This window comes from Pleurodeles waltl, chromosome 4_2 (genome assembly GCF_031143425.1).
Source record: "Pleurodeles waltl isolate 20211129_DDA chromosome 4_2, aPleWal1.hap1.20221129, whole genome shotgun sequence".
NCBI classification, from domain to species: Eukaryota; Metazoa; Chordata; class Amphibia; order Caudata; family Salamandridae; genus Pleurodeles; species Pleurodeles waltl.
The window spans coordinates 1027749781-1027776725 of NC_090443.1; the positions used below are offsets into that span (position 1 = coordinate 1027749781).

Here is a 26945-nt window from a genome sequence, read left to right on the forward strand (position 1 = left end):
CTTTTGAGGGGGACCAGAGGAGGTTTTAAGATGAGGTGTGCACCAATGTATAGGGAACAACATTGGTTCTCAGCAGTGATAAGCAAGTGTAACAGATGGAAAGTCTACAATTTTAGAAATGAGACACTGACCGAGGACAACAAGTTACTGAGCAGGAAGGGCGCTGCTTTAGATGGGACAGCCTACACTCTGTTCCAAACTCAGCCCTAGATCCTGCCCTACGTCTACTCTATGTCCTCAAGACTTTTTCTTTTTGATCAAGAATAGACTTGTTAGATTCCTCAGCCTGTGTGGGCCAACATCCTCTTAGTGTGGTGGATGGTAAAAGGCTATTTGCAGTAACTGGGTCTGTTTTAAAATATCCCGAGAGCTGCCTTTCAGACCTGAACGCAGACAGTCTGCACTCCCAGCTGACCCGCCCTTGTCATCTCCCTTTTCTCTCCTCTGTTCCACTGTGATGTTGCATTTGGGGCTGGTGATGATATCACAGGCCTCTGCTTTGATGTTTTATCTCTCATCCTCTGGTAGATTGCTTTTGCCTCAGCCTCTGTTTTGGGTTTCTGTCCTTGTTGAAACGGTCTCCAAAAATCTGAGCTGTGGAAACAGCTGAACAAACATTAACGCCTCTTCCTTCGACTTCAATATATGCTATGTTCATTAAGAATAAAAAATTACACATCATTATATAATCTGCATGCAAAGCATTAATAAGAAAGAAGCGCACACTAAGACGCTGAGAGATTGTCTCTAGGGAACCCTGCTGCTGGCCCAGCGTATCCCAAGCCCCTGAAATGCACACACCACAGAAAATCCCCCGCAAGACTTTATGCATCCAATGATAATAAGGAAACTATGAGCAGAAGGGAGGGAATTGGCAAACCAAGGAGGCTCCTCAATAGCAGTTCCTTTAGGATCTCTGAAAAGACTGAATCCCAATAAACAGAGATGATTCCAAAGACAGGTCAAACACAGCAAGTGAACCTAGGAAAAGGGTATCCAGACTAGAAGAGATTGCCAGCACCTGGTTGGCACAGTGCAAAGTCTGCACGAGAGCAACAGAAAGGGAATATGAGGACATGGAAAAAAGATCCAGAAGCTTCAACCTCTGGATAGTTGGGACCCTGAGGCGTCTGAGGGTGTAGACCCCGGCTGTTCAACCAGTCTGCAACTGAATCGTCAAGGTTCTCCATGATAAAATCCTCAGAGATGAAAAAGCAACACCCTCATCATCTTACTATAGCTCGGGCACACTAAGTACCCCCAAACAAATCCAGTCCTTACTGGACAATCAGAACATTAATTATTAATTTCCACGGTTCATCATTAAAGTAAAAATCTTGCCAGGGCAAGGGATGAAAAAGTATACCCACAGCATCAGGGAAACTTCTAGATCTTCCTGAAAAAGACTAAAACAAATATGACTATTGATCCAAAGTTTAAAAAGTTTGTAGTACCTGTTTCCATCATTTTAATGTCAAACCCTAATTTGGTGATGGCTTTAAAAAAAAAAAATATAGAAAACTGACAAACTGATAAAAATACATAATATGAACAGTAGGCTGGGGGAGCTGAAATGAACCAACTATTAGGAAGTAACATAGAAACAACTTGCTGCTTGATTCGCACCGTACTTACCTTAGGAATGCCATGTCAAACTTTCCACAAAATATGATATGAATTTTGTAGGGAGGGTGCAGATGGTAATGCAGATCTCATCACCAACCTCCAATTGCAGGAAGGAGAAATGGGAGGACAGGTAAGGGGCAGTATTCAAAAAGGGTATCCATGCTCAGGGAAGGTTTGTTTGGAAAATGAAAGAAGAGGGAAATAAAATGGAGGTAGTAAAAATAATGGGCCTCATTACGAGGCTGGTGGTCTTCAGCAGCTGTTGTGGCGGCCCGACCGCCACATTAAGACCCTGGTGGTCAGACCGCCAGGGTTCCACCAATACCGCCAGGATCCATGATCCCAATGGCCTGGCGGTGGCGGAGATCATAATTTCCAGGGCGGTGCTGCATGCAGCACTGCCCTGCGGATTACGACCTTGTTCTCTGCCAGCCTTTTTGTGGTGGTTTCACTGCCATGAAAAGGCTGGCAGAGAACAGGTGCAGGGGGCCACCGGGGGGGTCCCTGCACTGCTGATGCACTTTGCATGGGCAGTGCAGGGATCCCCCCTGCCCAGCACTGTCACAATGTTCACTGTCTGCCCTATAGACAGTGAACATTGCTAGGGTGCTGGTGCACCCTGCGGGCTACAGCATTGCCGCTGGCTTGATTACGAGCCGGAGACAATGCTGTAGCCTGTTTCTCGTTAGGGCGGTGGGGCAGAAACCGAGGTTTCCGGCCACCGACCTAGCAGGAAACTCCTAATTTGTCTGGTGGGTTGGCACCCTGTCGGGAGTTTGGTGTATGGGCTCTCCCATCTCCCAAACTCTTAATCAGGCCCAATATCTCTTAACATTCATAGTTCAAGCACTCCTAGATAACGCAAAACATTTATGTATTTGCGTGAACTTACAAGAACCAAAATCATATTAATGTTGGGGACACCTATTACATTTTGAGATCAGAAGCTTAGACAATGGGACCAAAAAATACACACATTTTAATTAAGTCCTAGCTAGAAATATACAGAAAGAGTTTAACCCCTTTTATTACTAAAAATAACAGATTTTCTAAATCACACATGGTTGGATAGATTGTCTCTTAAAGAGCAAGGCTATTTAACCCAACCAATCTCAGAAACCAATAGTTGGAGATCTATAACTAATATCTCTTCCACCCTTAAAAGCCCAGAAGACAGGCTACCAAACACATTTCATAAAACCTTTTTACAGTATTACTCCCTCATCTGAGAAGTGCATATAGGTCAATTAGGTAACAGAACGAGACCTGTCCTTCATTTAAAAAAGAAAAATGAATAATCCTTTTGAAGTCTGGTACAAAACAAGAGAAATGTGTCTCACACCGTGTAATCACTTTATTAAATACTGATTATGAAACTTTAATGAGAGTGTATGCAAATATACTGGCCAGTAAGATTGCTCATCTAATTGCGTCAAACCAAACAGGTTTCATAACAAAATGCTAATCTTCATGAAGTGGTAAGCTAGACAGAGGTAAAGCAACACCCCGGTGCAATGTCCATCCTGGATGCAGAGAAGGCTTCTGACCTAGTGAACTAGGAAATTTGATTGTAAGAGATGGAAGGAATGGGATTCTCCTGCCAGTTCACCAGGTTTCTCGCCTCCCCATATCAGGATTCATAAGCAGACCTTATTATACGTGGAATCTTCTATAGATGGCTGAACAGCAGGACAAAGAGGAACAGAAAAAGGAACACCCCATTCCTGACTGTGATTTTTATCAAACATTTATCCCGCAGTATCAACAAAGATGCATCCATTGTAGTGAATCCACACATTCCAAAGCCCAGTAAGATATTATTATGCCCATGATGTAGTGTTAGCCTTAGATCTCAAATCAGAAAATCTTAATTTATGCCTCCAATGTAATAAAAACACTCTCAGGATACAACATAAAGAAGAAAAATCAAAAGGAATATTGACAGATACCTCAGGATAACAGTAAAAGGAAAGGTATTGACCAGGTACAATCTATATTACAAAATCTTAAAAAGGATTTCTAAACCTGGTGATATATACCGCTATCCCTTGTTGGAAGAATTAATCTAGCAAAATGATAACTCTTCCCTGCTGCATATTTATCTTTCAATCTCTACCATGCTCCTTAGTTAAATACTGTTTCAATAGAGTAAATAAATTAATAATCATTCTTGTCTGGGCAAACAAAACTTCCCAGAGTCCAACTGAAACTATGTGGTTCTTTTCAATACACGGCAGGGGTGGACCCTCCCAGAATATGACTTCTATTATCACACCAATTTGCTCAAAATCTATGCATAGTTATATTGCCTATCCCCGAAGAGCCCTTTTTCCCTATCACAACACTCCAAATGACAAGAGAAAAAGGAATCATGGGGTATGCCTCCAGATTTAACTCACCAAAATGTCTCAAAAAGATTCAACTTAACAGTCAATTGGCACCACGTTAGTGCTATTCACAATGGGTTGAAAGGATAAAAAACACTGAGGAAATGGGAAAACCAACAGCTTCTGGAAGAATTAGCAAGTACCTATAGTGAATGGTACAAGAAAGGAATGTGGGAATCAGCTAAAATACTTAGGGACATATTTACAAGAAACTGGTGCATCAGTGCTGATGCACAAGTTTTCATGCATCGCCACTGCCCCAACTAACAACATCTTAGAAACACCCTATTTACAATACGGTGCACCATGGTGTCGTTAGGACAATAGCGTCAGAATTTTTTACACTATTGTGGCGCTGTGCTGCCCTAGTGTCAAAAATGTTGACGCTAGTGCAGCAAAGTGCAAGGAGGCTCAAAGGTTTCTATGGGTGCGTCATTTTAACACCTGCTTTTCGCAGGCGTTAAAAATGAAGCCATAAAATGGTGCAGTGAGAGCTTGTACATTTTAGTGCACCATTTTTGTGGGCCTCCTAGCAACGGAACACCCCCCTTGCATACATTATGCCTGGTGCAGGCATAATGTGGTGCAGGGGGGTGCAAAGTGGCGCAATGCGAGCATTGCGCCACATTGTGAATACGTCGTGGCCAAAAAGCCATCCTAACGCCACATTAGCGTACAAAATGACTTTAATGTGATGCAGGAGGGCACTAGGGGCTTGTAACTATGCCCCTTGAAATTGAGGGGTTATTCCATTCACTGATGTTGAACAGAAATATGGTATTAAATACAATGGGTGATTTTTTAATATATCTGCAAATATGGAGCTACTTTGCCATTAACTATAAAGGAAGATTATACCTGTTCGATGCCTTGTTTCGCCACTCTCCTTGCGGTGGATTTGTTTGTCAAACATACCAACGCCTGTTGGAAGCAGTGACACTGGACTATACAAAAGTCAAAGAAGAACCCCTGAAAGGCTGCATAAAGTTAACCCAGACCTATCAGTACTTGAAAACATTTGGTATCGTAGTGCCCTAAATTGCAGCTTTTAGGGTATTTGATATATAAAAAGTTGGAAGATGTACTAGGATAAGGATTGTAAGATGGAACTGCTGTGGTCTTCGTAGGGAGATGATGAAATTACTGAAATGAATGGCAACCAAAAAAGTAGTTGTCTTTACATTTTTATAACAAGATCAATAATAGCTCAAAAATGGACACCTACATCCCTCCACCCTCTAGGAACAGACCATGAAAATGAAGACAATTTAACACCTGGAGGAAACGTACTATCTGTGAATTGGACAACCATTGAAATGCCAAAGGACTTGGGGAAGCATTAAAGACTGGTTTGCAATTTTTAAATTAAAGCTCTTAAAAAAGATGAGATGTTTAAAACAGGAAGGAACTTGAATCGGAAGCAACTTATTTTCACTTGTTTTACTCAAGAAGCCAATTAATATAATGTATACAGAATTCGTATTTCTGTCTCGCGATTGTAGTGTAATGAATTTTTCTTGCAATTAACCTAAAAAACGTACATGAACATATGTTCCAATGTATCAATGTAAAAAACATGGCATAAGCATCTTTTAGACGCAATAACTCCTCGTCTGTTATAGATTACATCCTAGTGTCTTCAGCCACCAATAGTGTGGGTGACACCCCCTATATTGTCCAATCCTCACTGAGTGACCATGACCCAGTTATCCTCCCGTCCTTACTTTGGGGCCCAAAGCGTGAGTCTTATACCACTATGAACCAGGTTGGTGCATATAGACCTAATAGGGTGAGATTAAAACGGAGAGATATTGACCCAGACGGCCTACTACAGAATATTGTGGAGGGATGTCTGTATGAGCTTAATTACTACTTACAAGATGAAATAGACCCTACAAGGTTGCTTAGTTGTTTTGACCATGTTCTTTCCCATATCAAGGCTCTTTTGACACGCCAGCCGAAGGTCAGGCAGCATGAGAGGAAAATAGGATGGTTTGATCATGCATGTACAAACGCCCTGGGGGAACTTAAGTCAGCTCTCCATATCTCCCCCAGAGACCCTGTGTCTATTAGAACTTTACGCCGTAAGTACAGGGAAGCCTTGGCACGAAGGAAGAAGTTGTTGCGGGAGGAGGCTTGGTCAAAAGTAGTCTTGGCTACGGAAACGAACGATAATAAACTGTTCTGGGAAACAGTGAATTAACCTTATTTGTCCAATGAGGTGTCCCCTGAAATAGGCTCCAGCATTTCCTGTTCGGCTTGGGTGGCCCATTTCTCCGAAGTCTTCAAACAGAAGAGAGGGGTGGTTGACATACCTGATATGAGGATCTGAGGTGTGGGAACCCCCAACCACCTAAATATCACCATTCAGGGGCTATCTCTGCTAGTGCTGGGGGAAGGGCCCCTGGCCCTGATAGAGTACTGTGGATGTTTTTAAATCAAACAGTAACCTCTGGGGCCCAATCCTTACCAGGGTGTTTAATATGGTAGTGACTGGTGAGATTCCATCATCATGGACCTCCTCCATCATTGTACCAATATATAAAAAGGGAGATAAATCAGACCCTAAAAACTACTGGCCAATATCATCACTGGACTTGTCTATGAAAGTATCACACGGGATTTTATTGGCAAGACTTGACAAGTGGGTATCGGACAGTAACGTTCTTTCTCCTGTCCAATTTGGGAAACATTGAGCAATGTGTAAATTTAGATTTGATGATAGGGAAATATACCACGGCTAAACCAGGGGCTTTATACCTCTGTTTTGTGGATCCCAGCAGTGCCTTCGATTTAGTAGAGCATGCCATTTTGTGTCCTATATTGCTGGAATTGGGTGCCCGAGGGAAATCAATTGCATTTTGGCCGGCCTGTATGAACATTTAACATGCAAAGTCTGCTTTGGACTAAAGGGAGAATGTACCCCTCCTTTTAAGGTTGGGAGAGGTATCCGCCAAGGCTGCGTCCTTTCCCTGCTACTATTTTCTTTACTTATTAATGGGGTGAATAATTTCTTGCAGACCATTCAGGCGGATACACCTCGTGTGGCTGGGCATCCTACACCTGTGTTACTCTATGCAGATGATGCCGTCCTGATCTCTAGGACTCCACTGGGACTCCAGGAACTAATCAATGGCTTTGAGGAATTCATGACTCTAAAGGGTGTGATGATTAATAAATCTAAAACTTTTAGTATGGTTTGTGGACAAAAGACCCAGAAATGTAGACTTTTTTTATCCAGAACATGCCAATAACCACTGGTAATTCCTTCAGTTATTTGGGAATACTATTTTCAAGTAAAGGGCCCTGGGAACAGCATATCTACATGGGCAGAAATAAAATAGTAGGAGCTCATATGGCATCTTTAGATTTGCTAATAAACTGGGTAGTCGCCCTATAGGAGTTATGGTGGTTATGTATAGGGCCAGAGTTTTATCTAGGGCGGGTTATGGGGCAGGGGTACGAGGTTACACTAAGAGCACTCCCCTGCAAATGGAGGGAAATTGTTTTTTGAAACGTTGCTATGTCTACTTATTCAGCATCGAACTGGGTTATACATCAGGAGACGGGCCTCCAGTATTTGGAGGATGTGCTGCAGGTGAGCCCCTGCTATTATGGTTTAGCATCTGGGCCAGAGACAAAACAGTTTTCACTAAACAACTTACTTTAGATTGTTTAAAATTGGATAATGCCTTCTGTATCCCCTGGCTTGCCTACATTGGGTCCTCTTTTAATACTATGCTCAACATTACTATGAATCGGACCTGGAACGTGTTCTGACACTTTCAAAAAAATTAATCAAGGATACGTTCCTGCAACATAGGCTGGAGAGCAGGAGAACCACCAAAATGATGAAACTACAATTGGTGCTTATATGTCCCTTTCCCTTGAAGAAAGTAGTAAAGGCTATTTATCTAGCTTTACTATATGCACCGCTTCGTCCTGCTTCATCCTGGGAATGGCGCATCACTTAGTAACGTTTCCTAAAATGAGGACTTGCCCCACTGAAGCGGTTCGTTGCCCTTGTGATGGGTCTAGTAAACAGAGCACTTTGCACTTTATGTTGTTCTGTAAATTTTATGCACAACTTAGGATTTTTGTCATCTCAAACCACTTTTTATTGCTCAGACCATAAGATCCCATCTGGCTGCAGTGGAATTTTTAGGTGACCTAAATAACCCCCACTTGTGATACAAGGTGGAGTTATATATCTTAAATGCTATTTATGTATTGAAAAAGCCTTAACTTGTAGATTTTTATAGTTCGGATATGAGTAATTGTATGTGTTGCACTTTGTTTTAATTGTTTTTAATTATTTATGAAGGGTGATATTCGATTGGGCTTGTATATAAAGATTTATTTATGTACTTTTATGGCTATTTTGTATTTGCCGAATAAAGTTTATAAACCGAAGCCGACATAAGCATCTGTGTCTCCCTTGAGGCTTTACAGAGATGTTGCTAGAAGTCAGGAAGACCAGGTGACTAATTCACCCATGGCTGACCAACCCGCAACTGAGGAAGGTGACCAGGTACATGTCGGGATTTGGCACTACAGAAAAGGCAGTTTAAATACAAAATGAAAAGGCTGAAGAAAGGAAGATTGAGTGAAAACAATCAAGGGGAAGGAATGGGCAACCAAAAGCAAAACAAGGCAGTCTCCAGGGATGGCAGCCACTCTAGGGTGTCAGAAGTAGAATCTAGGAGGGATAAGAAGATAATACATGTTTATGCTTGGACATGTGTCCAGATCACATGCTTAATCATCAATCAGGAACACTATTTTGGTTCTGAGGAGAAGGGATCTGCAATTAGTCAGAAACATCAAGATCTCTGACACCTCCTGATTGTTAATTCCATGAAGGTACTTCAAAGCTCTGCACTCAACTCAAGAAATTTAATTTAGAAGTTCCAATCATGTCGCCACAGAGGACTATAATCACATCTTTAAGGGCCTAATTACGAGTTTGGCGGTCGGACGAGCGGAATGCCAAACTAGCGTGGAGAACGCCACCGTCATACCGGTTCCTTTCAGGGAGTCGAGGCCAGTATCGTAGCACACCAGCACCATCGGAGTTGCACTATCTGGAAAGCAGACAGTGCGCACTCCGATGGTGCTGGGCAGGGTGGCCACCACACTGCCCGTGTCATAGGCAGTGCAGGCCCCCCCCTGTTGCTCTCAGCATCAGCTTTCTGCCAGCGTATCCATGGCGGGGACCTCACCACGGAAAGGCTGGTGGAAAGCGGAGTTGTTATCAGCCAGGCAGTGCTGAGTTCAGCGCCACCATGGCTGAGTACATCTCAGACCGCCGTTAGCCCCTCAGGAACCATGTTCTTGATAGGGACAACAGTCCCTTGGCGGGTCCGTCCGTCAGGGTTGTAATGTGGCGGTCAGACCGCCGCACTCATAATGAGGCCCTAAATTTCTCACATTATCATCTGGCACTGCCTGTTCACCAAAGGATCTCATGAAAGTGTCCGCTGCCTCCGCCTATGAAAATACAGAGACCAATTCTCCCACTGCAATAACAGACAGGAAACAGGATAGATGCCTGGGCGGACTTCGTGCTACCTGACTTCATCTGGTCTTTAGACAAAATATCAAGTTAGAAATACTGAGTTGTGAAATATCGGAAAAATAATGAGCAGAAATATTGTTTTCAAGAATATCAGTTTTTTAGGTAATATCGTTTTCATTAATATTGCTGTTGTTCATATTGTTTCCTACAATATAGTTGTAAGTAATATCGTTTTTTAACTATCTTTATCTGTATTAGTTTATTTTTTAATTTTATGTGATATTATTATTTGTATACTTGTTTATAATATCTTTAAATTTAGTTTGTAATTGTAAGTGATTTTTACTTTTTAATTTAACTGTTAATGGTAATTTATAGTGTTGTAGCGGGTTGCTAGGTTTGTAGGGGTGTAGGGTGGAAAGTAAATTAAGAATAATGAATTAGCAATTAATAATTTATGATTAATTATTTAATTGAATATTAATTATGTGAATTATGTAATAGTTACTTTTTTAAAGTTATATATTAAGTGCGGGCTGCTGGGTTTGTAGGGTATAAGGTGGGAAAATAATTAAGCAATATTTAATTATTACTTATAAATTTATTATTAATTGATTTATTGATTATTAATTATGTAAATTGTGTTAATAAGTATGTTTTTTAAGTTATATATTACGTGTGGACTATTGGGTTTGTAGGTGTATAGGGTGTGAAGTTAATTAAGTAATAATTATCTAACTATTAATTATTAATGCATTATTAATTATTTATTTGATTAGCAATTATGTAGTTTGTGTACTAATTATATGTGTAAGTTATAAATTAGGTTTGATCTGCTGGGTTTATAGGGGTATAGCGTGGGAAGTTAATATATCATTATTCATTATTTATTAATTATTAATTTATTAATTATTGTGTAAATTGTGTAATAAGTATGTATTTTAAAGTTATGTTTTATGCGTGGTGGCGGTCTAGACTGCCACCAACGAAGCGGTCCGACCACCACATTACAACTCTGGTGGTCGGACAGCCAGGGAACCGCCAACTCCACCAAGATCTCAGATCCCGGCGGTCTGGAGGATGGTGGTGGTCCTAATCCACCAGGGCAGCGCTGCCCTGGGGATTCCGACCCCCTTCTCTGGTTCTGATATTCTGTCAGAGATCTACTCCATCTGGAAGCAGTATAACCTGATTCTCCTGACAGTCATTCTCTCTTAGCTGCCGCCCCCTTCAGAGACATCTCTCCCCAAGTTTTCCTCGGCAAGCTCTTCCTGTTCCTTCTTCTTTTTTTGGTTTCTTTAATGTTTTTATGGCTTCATTGTCTTCACAATCTGAGAGAAAGTAGTAATTTCTGTAATAATCTCCTTTCACTGGAAGACCTCAAGCCACCCCCACAAACTGCTCTCCTCTTCATGTACAGGCCATCCCAGGACATGAACAATCTTCACTCTGCTCAGATTCTCTAGGCTCTCTACCTGTTCCTTGATGCGGACAATGGCAGGTAAAGCACAGGACCTGGCCAGTGAACTGCTCTGCCTCTGTGTAGCTCCTCCGGCAAGTGCAGCCTGTGTCTGTTGAACTCTGACTCCGGTCAGAAGTTTGAGGCCCTCCTCCACCCGAAGGCTCCTGCCTGCGCCTCATCTCTGGTGTCTAGTGGGAGAGCTTTGCTCTTCTGCTAGGCTGCCCATCGGCCCTCGGACTCTTTTTCTCTGTCTTCTCCCTTTCGTGCTCTTCTGATTATTGTATTGTGCCTTTGTGCTTTCTGCTGTCTGTTTCCCCTTTCTCTGTACTTTTACTCTCATTTTGCTTTCCACTCGCACTCTCTCTCTTTTTGCTCTCTCTCTCGTTTTCCCCAGCTCTCTCTCTCCCACCTCCCCGCCGTTGCTGCCCCAAGCCACCGCCCCCTTTTTTAAATCTGTTTTTCCCACTCCCGCCTCCCAGCTGTCCACTCCTCCCCCCTCTCCCTACTTAATGGTGGCTGCTGTGCGCCGGCACGCCCCGGGTGTGCCAAAGGCAAGCCCATCTGCGCCCGTCCGCGACCCGACAGCGACCAGCGCCAGAACCCCTGGACCTCCCACCGCCACCTCTACACTCCAGCAGCTCTCCTCGCACTCAACCCAGGACGCAAGAACAACTGCAAGCTTGCATCACCAGCCGGCACCCACGGACCCTTCAGCTGCCTCCGCTGCCGCCAATCTTACACCACTACCACTACCACTACCAATACCTTGGACCCGGTTCAACCCACCCACAACAACACTCCGACACCGAAGACCCTGAAATGCATCCTCCTCAACATCCGCTCCCTCTGTAAACATGCTACCGAAATCTGGGACCTCCTTGACAGCACCGCCCCGGACGTCGATTTCCTCACTGAGACCTGGACCAACACCACCTCAGGCCCAGACATCGCCATCGCCACTACCCAAGGATACAAGATCACCCAGAAAGACCACCCCAGCCACCCTGGTGGGGGGGAATCACCATTGTCCACAAGTCTAACATCTGTCTGAGCACACATTCCGAAGACTCCACAAGCCTGATGGAACACCTTCATTTCAAACTACAGAACAGCCCGACATCCACCTTCAGGGGAACCCTCATCTACTGCGCACTTGGACCCCGCGCACCCTTCGCCAACTCCATCACTGAATGCATCACCGCCCAAGCCATCACAGCCACTAACTACACTCTGCTGGGAGACCTCAATTTCCACCTCAACAACCTACAAGACCCCAACACCGCAACCCTCCTAGTCAACCTCCACAGCATAGGGCTCCGACACATCGCGACAGAACCAACGCACTCAGCGGGACACACCCTCGACCCCATCTTCACAACAGGAACCTCCGTCACCTTCAGCCACACCTCCGAACCTCCATGGACAGACCATTGATGCATCCATTTCACCTTCAACACACCTACCGTCCTCAGACCCCAGCACCAACCATCTCGTAGAGGCTGGGCAAGAATCACCAACGACCAGCTCACCGCCACCCTTGCCAACTCCGCACCCTCTATCGCACACAACGACGACCTGAACACCTCAGCACACACCTTTCACAAATGGATCACCGACTGCGCCAACACCATAGCCCCCCTCAAAAAGAACAGAAACTACACCAAGAAAGCCAGCTGGTTCCCCGCAGAACTCAGCGAATTCAAACGCACTTGTTGACGCCTCGAGAAATTTGGAGAAACACCAAATCCACAGAAGCCCAAAGCAACTTCAGAGCCGCCACCAATGCACACCACCAACTCATCAGAAGCACCAAAAAGAAACCAATACAAGACAGAATCTCCTCACACACACACACAACTGCAGGAACTTTTCAGCATCAAGGAGTTCGCCCAACCCAACAGTGAAACAACGGACATCCCACCCTCACAGGACCTCTGCAACAGACTAAAAACTTACTTCCACCAAAAAATCAAGACCATCTATAACAGCTTCAACGAGGACAACCTACACGCAGAACCCCCTCCACCGGAACCCAACACCAACAAACCAACGATCACCAACTGGACCCCCCCTCACCACCGAAGATACACTGAAGTCAATGAAGTCCATACACTCCGGGGCCCCCACGGACCCATGCCCCCACCACATCTTCAACAGAGCCACTGACACCATCGCCCCCAAGCTCCGCCTCACCATCAACCACTCCCTAGTTGACGCCTCCTTCCCCGACCACTGGAAACATGCCGAGATCAACGCCCTCCTCAAGAAACCCTTGGCAGACCCCACCGACCTCAAGAACTTCAGGCCCATCTCCCTGCTCCCATTTCCAGCGAAAGTCTTTGAGAAAGCCATCAACGGCCAACTCGCCACTTTTATTGAAGACCACAACATCCTCGATGACTCCCAATCTGGATTCAGAAAATAACATAGCACCGAAACAGACCTCCTGGCCGCAACAGATGACATCCGCTCCCTGCTGGACAAGGGAGAGACGGTGGCACTCATCCTGCTAGACCTCTCGGCGGCCTTCGACACAGTCTCCCACCAAACCCTGATATGCAGACTTCACGAAGCCGGCATCATAGAAGGCTCTCGACTGGATTCAATCCTTCCTCTCAGGCAGAACTCAACGAGTGACACTCGCCCCCCTCCACTCGGACCCCACACCTACCACCTGCAGAGTTCCCCAAGGATCCTCCCTCAGCCCCACACTGTTTAACATCTACATGGCCCCACTGGCCGCCATCATCAGAGGCTACGGAATCAACATTGTCTCCTACGCCGACGACTGCCAACTCATCCTCTCCCTATCTATCGAACCCAACACAGCCAGACACAACTTCCGCGAAGGCATGGGAGCAGTCGCCAACTGGATGAAAAGCAGCTGCCTTCAACTCAACACGAACAAGACAGAAATACTCATCATGGGCCCTCAACCCAATGTGTGGAATGTCTCCTGGTGGCCACCCATCCTTGGAAGCCCGCCCACCCCCAAGAACCAAGCCCGCAATCTTGGAATCATCCTGGACTCCAAACTCAAAATGGACTGCCAAACCAACTCGGTCACATCCACCTGCTTCCGCACCCTCCGCCTCCTTTGCAAGACTTTCAAATGGACCCCCCTCGAACACAGAAAGACCATCACACACGCCCTCATTACCAACAGACTGGACTAAGGCAACGCGCTCTATGCCGGTATCAACAATAAACTCACCCGCAAACTACAGAACATCCAGAACGCCACTGCCAGACTGGTCCTCGACCTGCCTCGACACTGCCACATCTCTCAACACCTGCGTACACTACACTGGCTTCCCATAGAGAAAAGAATCACCTTCAAGATCCTCACCCACACACACAAAGCCCACCACGACACCGGACCAACCTACCTAAACAGGCGACTCAACTTCCACGTACCCCACAGGACCCTACGCTCAGCCCAGCTCTCTCTCACAAAAGTACCCCGCATCAGGAAAACAAGAACAAGGGGATGCTTTTTCTCCCACCTCGCAGCCACAGCCTGGAACGCCCTTCCGCTCCACCTCAGACGAAATACCCCCCTCCTCAACTTCACGAAGGAGCTGAAGACCTGGCTCTTCGAAGAACCACCTCACTGATGGACGCTACACGCCTCCCTTCCCCAGCACCTTGAGACCATTGCAGGTGAGTAGTTGAGCTTAACAAACACTGATTGATTGATTGATTGAGGACTGAAACACGGAGGTAGTCAACAGACATTTTTTTACTTGCTGCAGTGTGCTCTCCATAAACATTTAATTTCTCTCTTTTGTGTCTATTCTCTTTTCAGAGTCTCCATTTTGGTTTCAAAAGTGGTGACTTTGCACTCCATACTATTGAGCTTGGTGTGGATTTTCCCAATGGAACCCATCAGAAACCTTTCACCTTTAGTTAGGGTAGATAGATCAGTGTCTTCACTCTTCAGCTGCTGAGAGAGATGCAGAGGGTATGCTGCTTTTGGAAAAAAGTGGTGTCCTGAGTATCTATGTTGTGTCTTGGATGCAGACCCTCAAGTACAGCACACCTTCTTTTGTGATTTTCATATCTTTAACTGTGATTCCCAGCTGTTGAAAATCACACGGCATACTCAAAATTGTCCCTCAGTTGTTTGTTTCTTCTACACGCAGTTAGGATGAGTTGTGAACAAATTGATGGCGGCGAGGTCTCCCAAATGGCCCATAAGTGTAACCTCTACTGCCTTCCCTAGTGTCTTCACAGAACCACCCCACCATTCAATTCCTCTCCTCCTCACAGCCCCTCTCTATAGCTTCCACTTGGGATGGAAACGCAGGCTTGAAGGGCCACCATAAAATCCATCCAGCCTTCCTTGATTACCTTCTCTAACACATTTGCTTTACCACTGCTAGCTTGAAAATAGGTCACAATATTTCTGCCAGGGTCTTGCTTTGCCATCATCTTCCAAGCTCCCTGCTGTCACCAGTTGGAGTACTGGCCACTGTATGACTCTAAGATGGCCGCCGTCATCTTATCTATTTGGCCACGCCTTCGCTATTACTTTATATCTATTCATCAATAAAAATCTCAAATCAATTATCTTCTGTGCTACCCTTGATAACACTGCAACCCATGTTGAGGTTAGTAATATAGAATGCAGAGGTCAAGGAAAACTTGTTACTTAGAACCAAGCACCATTTGTATGTTGCCTATAAGCCCATGAGTGGCTTTCTAGGTCACAGCCGTACTTAGACTAATATAATATTTACTAAGTGCAGCACGAGACAGGCCGGTGAGGAGTTTAGTAGAGAAACAGTTGGCTGATTCTTGCAAACTAGTGTTGCCTTGATTGATTCATCAACATAAAAGCGTAAACAAGTCAGTTTTGCCTGGGACATGTTACCGTACACATGGCTTTGTTGCCTTGGATGGATTGCATCTTTGAGCCAGATGCCTTACCAGGTCTGACAGAAACCATCCTTGGCCCACTGTTATTTTCTGAGTACTAAAGGTAGCTCTACTTATGAACCAGGAGAGATTGTGGGAAGACCTGTGACACCTGTGGGAAGACCTAGTGCAACACTGGGATTCAGCCACTACCAGTGGCCACATACCTATGATTACCATGAACACATTTGTAACACTGAATATACATAGTATGTTGTTGCCAGAATTAATTACTTTCTCTTTTTTAAGACAAAGCACTGGCTAACGGGACGTACTTGATATTAAGTTTTGTGTCTAACAGAAAGTTCTGTCTAAAACTCAGTGGTAAAAGGCCCTCTTTAACACTGTTGGTGAGATGTAGCCCATGTGTGCCCTGATCCACAAATATGTTCCTTATTAAAGAAAGAAAGAGAGACCGAAAGAGAGAGAGAGAAAGTGCAAAATTTGTGCAAGTATCTGCTGGTAGTGACCATCTGCACACTCACTCATTTTTGGGGAAACAGGACTCATTTTCACAATCAGACTTTGACCTGGGGAAGAGTGAGAAAGATGGCAAACTGAAACAAATAAGGGAAAAGAAAACAAGGAATGTAGGGCCAGATGCATTTGCAAATGGTGCGAATCGCAAAAATCGGCCGTTTGCGAATGGAAAAATGCCTTTTGCGATGTATCAAAGGCATTCGCAGCGTGAAAATAAGGTTTCGCAAAAATTTTGATTTTTAGCGAATGCAATGTGGTTTTGCGTGTCGCAATCTGCGTTTCGCAAATAGCGACATGAAATACCAAATTGTGAGCTAGAATTGCGACTCGCTAATAGCGATTCTCTAAATAACAAATCGCAAATAAGGAGTCCTTATTTGCGATTTCTAAACCACATGTATCAAGCAATTCCTTAATGCGAATTTGGCATTAAGGAATCTCAATTACCACCAAGTAAAACTTGGTGGTAACCATGTGCAAATTTTAAAAATGCATTAAAAGTGCATTTTTAAAATTGACATGTAATGCACACATGCCCCTTTGGCATGTGTGTGCCTTACATGTCCCCAAAAACTTTTTGGGGTGCAGCAGAGGGGGCCTTAGGCCCCAGCACCCTGGGGTTTTGCATTTCCAAAATTGTGAATTCCAGTTAGGAATTTGCTATTTGGGAAATGCAAAAAAATCGCAAATACAGGCCCATAGGTGCGAATGGGGGCTGTATCGCACTTTGCAATTCGGTAGTAGCATTTGCGATTTTTAAGAAATCGCTATTACCGAATCGCAATTATGATACATAGCATTTTGCAACACAGAAATAGCAATTTCTTAAAAATTGATATTACCGAATCGCAAAAGGCTTTTTTGATACATCTGGCCCTCAGTGATAAAATTCCACCCTTACATATTTATTTCCAACAAACAATTCGACCTGCACTTTATCCCACAAGAAAGGAAGTGCCACCTTGTGTGATAGGACTTGAGTTAAAATAGTACATCTACTCAGTCCTAACATTTGTGGAAAGAGCATTTGGCTGAATTTAGTAATTGAATGTTGGATGAAATTTTTTCTCGGAAACATTTCAGTAAGTTCAAGATTTTGCCATTCTATGTTTTTGCAAAATATATTTTTGCAGGCTATGGACAGATGTGTGACTATTTGGTCATAAAATAGTGGTCACAAATTATGACCAATAAAGATCTTTTAGAAGAGGCCTTTGTAGTAATAGGTTGTCCTTTGAAAATTGGAACATGGTCTTAATCTGACCTACCTCATGAATATTAATAAGTGAGGTTGCAAATTGTCACAGACTCCTATTGGAGACCATCACAAGGATGGTGGCTTGCTGTGGCCAGCTGACCACTATCTATGTGACTGCTTTTAAAGAAAGCAAACTTATTTTTAAAATGTAGCCTGTTTTCCTTAAAGGAAATGGGGCTACATTTAATACAAAGTTTTCTTTTCTGTGAAAATTTGTTGAAGACCACTGCTAATTCTTCAACAAATGTTTGGTTTATTTTCTCAGAGGGAAAGGGGTTACCACCTCCTTTGAGGTCTCGGTAACTTTTCAATTGTTTGTGACTGGATTTCAGTCACACATTATTGACAGCCTACCGATTGGGTATTTGGAAGGGACGCCTACAAAGCACCCTTTCCAGAAACCAAATCGGTATGCGTTCTCAATCCCATTTCAGGAGTGAGAAAAACTTTTTCAACTCCTAAAATGGGAGAAGTACATCTCAAAAAGCATTTTCATGGTCACAAATGCAGAATCAGAGCATTTGTAACCATAACAATGCTTAGTACACCTGGCCAAATATTTTTACTTGGGATCAACAGAGAGTGTGTGTCTGTGCATGTTTGTTGATGTGGCTGTGCTTGTGCACCGGTCGCTCGTGCTCTCACCATCGAAGTCCACATGACCGTCTCCATTGAGGTCCACGTCCCGGATGATCTCCTCCACTTCCTTCAGCTTGAGCTGCTCCCCAAGGAAGGCTTGCGTTGCACCCTGGAGCTCCAACGTGCTGATCTCACCATCACCGTTGATGTCGAACTGGGGGAAAAACAGAGATCTGACTGCTCACTTGGTGCCTGGTGTACTACAGCATCCTCCTTCCAGATACTTACTATCAATCTCTTTCTCTTTGCCCCTCACAGTGTCTGTCTCACAATAATCTAATCATCTACACCTCTGTCCCCTCTGTCTCTCTACATTGTGTCTAGTGTAGGACCAGGGGGATCAAATCCATGAAACATTTTTTGGAATATCCAGATTAGATAAATGCACATACTATTATTCTAAATATATAACTGCACACCACTGTTTCTTCTGCCCCTATTATGTAAATAATAAATATTACTATTACCTAATTTCGTGGTGCTGAATATCCGAACCTTAGAAGGATGGAAGTTAGAATTGGCCACGCCACAATTTAAATTCATGACTAGCAGTTCAGAGCAGGCGCTACCACTCAGCATTTCACTCACTGAATCATCCTACCAGCATTTCCAACAAGTTAGCAATTTAACTTAGTCAGTTAACCACTGATTGGTAGGTAAATCTGACATCCATCTAGACTTCCTGGACCTACAATGGGCATCTCTTGTTCTATCTCTTCTTTTATGAACCTCCTTCCCAGTTGTCCTCTAGTAGTCTCTTTTACTTTCTGCTTGCTTTCTCCCTTTATTTCTGTCTCAGTCAGTATACACAGGACAATATGTCAGACATATTTAGGGTACCTGTTTTCAGTTTCTATTTGTTGTGAATTCCAGGTTTTTTTTCCAGTGTTTTCCAGTGTTTTAAAACCATTTACAAACCAGTGGTTATCAGTGTTTATGTCTTACAATAAATTGTCCTTGTATTTCCTTTCTCACTTCTATTGTCAGTTCTTTCCTCCTTTTCTCCTTCTCACAGCCTTCATTCTGCTCATTCCATGAATGTGCTCTTTTATGTAACATTTGGTTATTTATCGCACTTGTTTGTGTGTATGTATGCGGTGCTTGTATAGCTCAAACAACAGCAGAGCACCAGTCAAAGATAGAGTCAACGAGTGATTGGAGAGGTGGCTAGGTTCTGGGAAGATAAGGCAACTGTTATTGCATTGATGTAGTGTTCTTTAAAGAGGTGCATCTTCAGCTCTTTTCTAGAAAAGCATAATATTCTGGAATTGGAACAAATGGGATTTAGGCCAGCCCATGGGACTGAAGCAGCACTCACCCTGTCCCTGGATGAGCTGAGGACGATGGTGGTTAATGGTCAAACAGCTGTTCTAATCTTACTAGATCTGTCAGCTGCATTTGACACGATTAACCACCAGATTCTTATCCTCAGACTGTGAGAGATTCGAAGAGAGGGGACACTACTGGACTGGATTGAATCCTACCTGACAGACAGGTCCCAAGTTATGGCCCTCATTTGAACTCAGCGGGAAAACCTGCTGAGTTCGGCACTGGCGGTCAACAAAAGACCGCCAGCGTGCAGAAGACCCCGCCAGCCACATAATGTTAATTATGCTGGGCCGGCGGGCGGGAACAGTGTTTCCGCCAGCCAGACCTGCTGAATGCAGGGCCTGTACATTGACGCCAGGCTCCTCACGGAGCCGGCGGCAATGTAGCAGTGCGGCGAGTGCAGCAGCACCCGTTGCGCATTTCACTGCCCGTAAATCGGGCAGTGAAATGCGCAATGTGCTGTGCACGGGGGCCCCTGCACTGCCCATGCCAAGTGCATGGGCAGTGCAGGGGCCCCCAGGGGAGCCCCGAGGCACCCATTCCGCCAGCCTTTCCCTGGCAGGGTAAACCACCAGGGAAAGGGTGGTGGAACCAGGAACATTGTCCGGTGGGCAGCGCTGCCTGCAGCGCTGCCCAGTCGGATATGTAACTCCGCCATCACCAGGCTGCCTGGCGACAGAAGCCTGGCGGTGGCGGAGTTACAAAAGTGGCGGTTGTGCCACAAATATTATATGGCGGTCTGGGCCGCCATGCCAGTGGCGTTAACTACTGCCACCACCGGCATGGCGGCCCAGACCACCATGTTCATAATGAGGGCCTATATCTCTTCCACCATATCGCTCAGAGTTTAAGCGAATTGAGCATGGTGTCCCGCAGGGGTCGGCATTGAGCCCTATACTACTTAACATATACTTACGATCGCTGCTGCTGCTGATTAGATCGTTAGGGTTCACATTTGTTAATTATGCAGATGATATGCAGCTAATTTTAGCGGTGGACACAGAAAACTGTGCCTCGGTAGAAGGGTTGTATAGCTGCCATATATAGATGGCAAATTGCCTCAAATTGAACTCTTTGGAGTTCAATGAATGAAAAACGGAATACCCTATTGCTGTTTCCCTTCTAAAGTGCTCCAAGGCCTCCCACAGGATTTTTGGCCCTGGGCGAGCACTGAGAATCTGAAAGTAGCTCAAGTTGTGCGTAACCTGGGGGTCTATGTGGATGACAAGCTCACTATGGAAGAACATATCAATAGAACAGCAGCACCTGTTCCGGTCTCCTTCCAAGTCTTAGGAAGATTGTTCTGCTGTTAATCCAACCTGCAAGGAAACTAGTGGTTCAATGTGCGATTCTAGGCAGAATTGATTATTGTAATGCGTTTCTCCTTGGAACCCCGGAGTATCTAATGAGAAGGCTATATCGGGCTCAAACGATAGCAGAAAAGCTGGCATTGAACAATTCCCAGTGTGATTCATCCCCAGGAGCTCTGAAAGAACTTCATTGTCTCCCAGTTAAAGAGAAGATAATGTTCAAATCAATGGTTAAGGTCTACAAGGCCTTAAACAGGACAGGTCCATTTGCCTTGCAAAAACTCTTTGAACACTACAGACCGCAGAGGCATTTACAATCAGCCTCTGCTAATTTGGTCAGTATTCCAAAATGTAAGAAAGTAAGACCGGGAGGAAGAACATTCTGGGTAAAGGTAGCACAATTGTGGAGCTCACTTCCAGTTTCCCTTAGAGCCAGTTCAAGCCTCTTGGGCTTCCAGTAAAACCTAAAATCCTGGCTATTTCTGAAATCGGAGGCAGGTCTCGTACTTTGTTCCCCCATGTGCAGGGAGGCTGAATCGGTAAGTACTGCACGGCTTGTAACTGGAAAAGGTTTTATAGTGCCAAGATAACCAGACAGGTGAACTTTTGCACTTTAACAAGCGGTTGTTACTTACTATTCTTTCCTGAAAGTGAGCAGGTGTGGCCAGTCCCGACAGGTACAGGGGTGCTGTTCGGCATCCTGGGTGCAGAGATGGAGAAGGCTTCCTGCCTTCTTGTTTTCATCTTTGCACTTCATTGTCTCCATTGTGATGCTGTGCTGAGGGCCACCTGAGATAGGAAACTTGTCAGCAAGATATGTGGGGATGATGCCTAAAGCAGCATCAGGATTGGCTGGGAGGCCCTTGCCGGGCTGGAGAGAGCCTACAGCGCATGTGTGTTTGGCCGGCCCAAAACGGCGGGCCAAACACACATGCGCTCTGAGGGAGCACTCCCCTCAATGCACGTCACCCCCGTGGCCCCGCCCCTTTAAAAGAAAATGATAATAAACATGGTTTATATCGTCTTCTTTTAAAGGTTTAGCAGCTGCCGCTGCTGGCGGGAGGGCGACGCTCCTCCGCCCATACAGAGGAGCCACCACTGGAATTAATAAGCATCCTATTGGCTTTATAACCTTTTGTTCTTTTGTAGGAACAAATATGTGATGTAATAAAGAAACTTCATGACCTGTCAGAGACTTTTGGGTTTTTACCCGAGAATGTCACACCCGGAATGAAGTCTGACTATTTCAGCCTATAAATTTAGAAAGACGACCAAAGAATTAGCTGTGTATGCTCACAAATCCTTTCTGTATGTTTCCTAGTATTTATCTTACATTGTTGGCCATGTCTAAGGCACCTAGGGGCAGATTTATGTAAAGTGGCGCTGCACAGAGTGCAGCACCACGTTCCCTGTGCCCCTTTGTGCCCCCCCCTACCGCCACCATGTGTGTGCTGTATTTAAAATTTGGCGCACCATAGCATAGAGTATGGAGGATTAGCTTCCTTTTTCATGACGCTATTAATGTACTCTGAAGAAGTAGCGCCAAAATATTGGCGCTACTCCTGCAGAGTACAAAGAGGCCCATTATAAATAATCCAAGCCCCCTTTTAACGCCTGCTCTGAGCAGGCGTTAAAAGTGTTGTACAAAATGACGCAACGAAATGTCAGAGATTTCCTTGCACCATTTTTTCGGCTCCCCTAATGGGGAACGCCCTCTTTGCAAATATTAAGCCTGGCGCAGGCATAATGTAGCGCAAAGGGTTACAAAGTGGCGCAATACATGCATTGCGCCACTTTGTAAAAATGGCGCCAAGATTTTGGCCTCGTTGAGCCACAGTAGCATCAAAATAAATTACGTTAATGTGGCACAAGGTGGCGGTAGGGGCTTATAAATATACCCCCTAGTGTTTATTCGAACTGCTAAACACTGATCTCTGCCAGGAATATGCCAGTGCTCATTGAAAAGTGCAGGAGCTGCTGCGCTCTAGCTGGGCAGGTACAAGTTGCACAAGTCGCTTAAACTTGAGTTCTCTGCATTGGTTGTCCCAGTTACACAGGTGTGATGCCTTTTGCATCTTCTAGGAAAAAGAACCAGCACAGCTTGACATTTAACAATTAGATGTGGTCACAGAGGTTTGTATTAGGAGATGTTGTCAAGTGTCAAGCCTAGATTAACCACCTACTGCCCAAGTTTCATTTTAACTTAACCACAGCAGGAATAAAAGTTGAATTTATTGGTCTTGAGACCGTCTCGTGAATGAGTTATGTGCACAGGTGCCAGCTCCAAAGGGGTTCATGCACCTATATTTGTGAAATTGTGCACTTACATGACCTTGTTAAATTGATGAATGATAGCAGACAGCACAGCTCGGGAACAGAGAGCAGTGGTTGTCTCTCAGAGATCCGGAGATGTGCTCTCTGCAGCACATACAATCACTCATTGACTCATAGATTTTCTGGGTTGATGTATGCACTGTCTAATGGGTGCCTGGACCCCTTCTACGCCTGTGCAGGTGTGCTGCAGATGTTTATGGTATGCCACTCGTTCCTTCTGAATGGGGGCTGTGGTCCTTAGAGAGTTGGGTGCAGGGCTTTCCTGGAGTAGGTAGTTTCTGGAGGCTGTTCTATGCAGAGTGATCCTTGTCGCCATACACATACACAGAGAGGGGCGATTGGCCATTTCTCGTCAGCTATTGGTTAGATTGCTCAGCCTCCTTCAGCCATTGCTTGAATAAAGTGCCCTTCACATCACATGAGGGGTGTTGGGCCATCCCTCGTTAGCTATTGGTTAGATTGCTCAGCTTCCTTCAGCCATTGCTTGAATTAAGTGCCCTTCACATGTGGGGTGTTGGGCCATCCCTCGTCAGCTATTGGTTAGGTTGCTCAGCCTCCTTCAGCCATTGCTTGAATAAAGTGCCATTCACAAGTGGTGTGTTGGGCCATCCCTCGTTAGCTACTGGTTAGATTGCTCAACCTCCATCAGCCATTGCTTAGATAAAGTGCCCTTAACATAAGAGGTGTTGGGCCATCCCTCATTAGCCATTGGTTAGGTTACTCAGCCTCCTTCAGCCATCGCTTGAAGAAAGTGCCCTTCACATGAGGGGCGTTGGGCCATCCCTCGTCAGCTATTGGTTAGGTTGCTCAACCTCCATCCAGCATTGCTTGAAAAAAGTGCCCTTCACATAAGGGGCGTTGAGCCATTCCTCGTTAGCTATTGGTTAGGTTGCTTAGGCTCCTTCAGCCATTTCTTGAATAAAGTGCCCTTCACATGAGGGGCGTTGGGCCATCCCTCATCAGCTATTGGCTAGATTGGTCAGCTCGTTCAGCCTTTGCTTGAATAAAGCACCATTCGCATGCTGGATCAGTACAGATTAGTATTTCAGTCTCTCTGTGATGTTTTTTCTACTTCTCAGAAGATTGCTTACTATTGTGGTGCACAGACCATGAAGCAAAGTGTTCATGAACTGCAGATTAGTTGTGCCCCTAAAAGTGTTTCTGTGCTTCTGTTCATGTGCCACCAATTGCATTTTTTTCCAGTGATTTTGCTCCTATATATGCATTTGCTTCTTAATGTGATTTGTGCTCCTAAACCTATGTCCACACTCCTGTTAATGTAAGACCAATGGTGATTTGGAACCTTAACGAGATTTTGCACAAAGATGTGATACACCCATGGTTCCTACTTCACAACAAGGGATCATTTTACACCTAAAAGTGAATTTGGGCTTTGGGATTTTTGCCCCTAGTATTTTTTCCACACCCATACTATTGTTGCACTAAGGGTGATTTTGCGCCTCAATTTGCTGTCTTAATACTTCACGCTATCTATTTACTGCATTGTCCCTCTCTACTGAACGATACTGCGCATCACTCAGTACATCACCCTTAGCAAAGCCAATAGGTCTGGCTGTAATATAGTAACACGTGCATGCACAAATAAACTGAAAGTATTTTTCTGAGCCTGTGTGCAACCTATCCCATTCCATTCCCCCTGTTTGTGCCTTTTTTGTAATTGCTTGAGATTCACTACCACTGCCTGCCAGTTGGTAATGTTATCTTAAAATGGTCACCAAACTTAAAGCAAAGAGTGTTCTAGGATTAAAGTTATAACATTTTAGAGATCCTTTTCCCCAATGGCCTTGTCAAAACTACCCTCAAACACCATGAGCACCGAGACCTGATGGCTAGGCCGGAAATTGTAAACTTTACAAATACAAATGTCTCAAGCTGGGTTCCATTAAAAGTGGTTTGCTCTTTTTTTTTTTTTTTTTACTAAGAACCTAGGGTCTTATTTAGATCTTGGGGGAGGGAACACTCCATCACAAACCTGACGGACATCCTGCCCACCATATTAGGATCACCATAGGATATAATGGGATCATAAGACGGCGGACGGAGTATACGTCACATTTGTGACTGAGTATTCCTTTCCACCAAGAACTAAATCAGGCCCTTGGATCTCTCCTAGACTACACTATGCTTTTTTGTTTTAGCCTTAAAGAAGGAAAACATCTTTTAAGGGAAAAATGTATTTGCTCAGGGTGCCATAACCTGGAATGTGAGCTACACATCACCCTGTGTGAAACTAGGAAGGTCACACACAATCCCTGGATATCAACCTTCATGTAGTTACCATATTGTTTGATACTCTGAAGATGCCAAAAGATTCTGCTGTTCTCAGGAGTGTTAACACTGATACCATGTCTACCAACTATAACTAACTCATCCCCTCCACTCCCTCACCTCCACAGTCACCCACACACCCTTTGGGGAAAGACATCAGGCACGATAAATCCACCATGTATCAAGTTAGTCCGGACCATAAGTTGGAACAAAGCTAGTCCTGCACTGACACAGAATGGCATACTGTCAAAGAGCAAACACATATCTCTCCCCCAGTAGTTGGGTACCACTGGGGAAAAATACATTTGCTATTCTGCAACAAGAGACACAAGGGCTTAATGAGCACTTTACAAATACAGATGTTTTCAATCACATCCTTTCAAGCCAATGATCCTTGTATTAATCATCAAATCAGAGATACCCTCCTGAACTGAAGGTCTTATATATCTACCCTCTCCCAAGACTGTGACCTTAATGCTATGGCACTCACAGAGACCTACCTCTGCTCATTCTGCATATTGCTGTTTTACTTCTAGGAGACAACATTGTCCACCTCAATAGAACAGAAATACTGCTGGGGTGCTTTTGTCCACAATAATCCCATAAAGGCAAACTAATTAACTCAATAAATTCCTTTGCGCTCAAATGCCTCCTTGCGTAAATTACAGTAACTGAGTTATACTCCTAGTTTGACAGCTAAGAGGATCCCAGGACCGACCAAACCACCTTCCTTTCTGATTAAATGGTTTTGGGAATCTCCACTTGGAAAAAGCCTCTCACACACTCCTTCACAAATCCTTCCCACCATACAGCAGCGTAGTGCATTACACCTTCCACCTCAGCACAAGGGCTCAACAATGGACCTGATTTTACCAAAGGAACACAGGTATCTGTAAACAATATCTAATCTCATTGTGGAGTGACCGGGTTACTTCTTCATTTCTTCAAACTTCTGACCTTAACACACCTAGGCCCATATTTATTATAGTGTTGCATCGCCCTTGCTCCGCGCAGGAGGGGATGTCAATCCAACACTTAAGTCACCTTGCGTGGCCCTGGGTGGCTTGATAACTCTGGAGTGATGCCAGGCAGTGCAAATTGCTGCCCCAGGAAGGCGTTCCATGGGTGGGGTGTGGATGTTCCCACGCATCCATCCATGGATTTTGGCGCATTTCCAGATTTACCATTAGTGGTAGACCTGGGAATGCGTCAAAATACTACGCCACCCCGGGTTAGGCGTAACAAGGAGAAATATCTTAATTTTCTTTATTCTTGTTTTTTCCTCTTTCTATGTGTGCTGCATTTTGCAGCACACATAGATTGAGGAAAATGCCTCTGAGGGCTGTTTATGTGCAGGAAGGTGTCCCAAGGGTGCCTGCGTTGGCGCTAGGGA

The 26945-nt window shown here is 44.6% G+C and overlaps 1 protein-coding gene across 1 annotated transcript in view; it reads right to left on the reverse strand.

The window, feature by feature from the left end:
- CABP4 (calcium binding protein 4) overlaps nt 1–26945 on the reverse strand; it is a 76987-nt gene that overhangs the window by 14997 nt on the left and 35045 nt on the right. The window contains exon 5 of the mRNA XM_069232921.1: nt 18297–18444. Within this exon, the coding sequence (XP_069089022.1) occupies nt 18297–18444 (148 nt within the window). The remainder of the gene's footprint in view (nt 1–18296; nt 18445–26945) is intronic.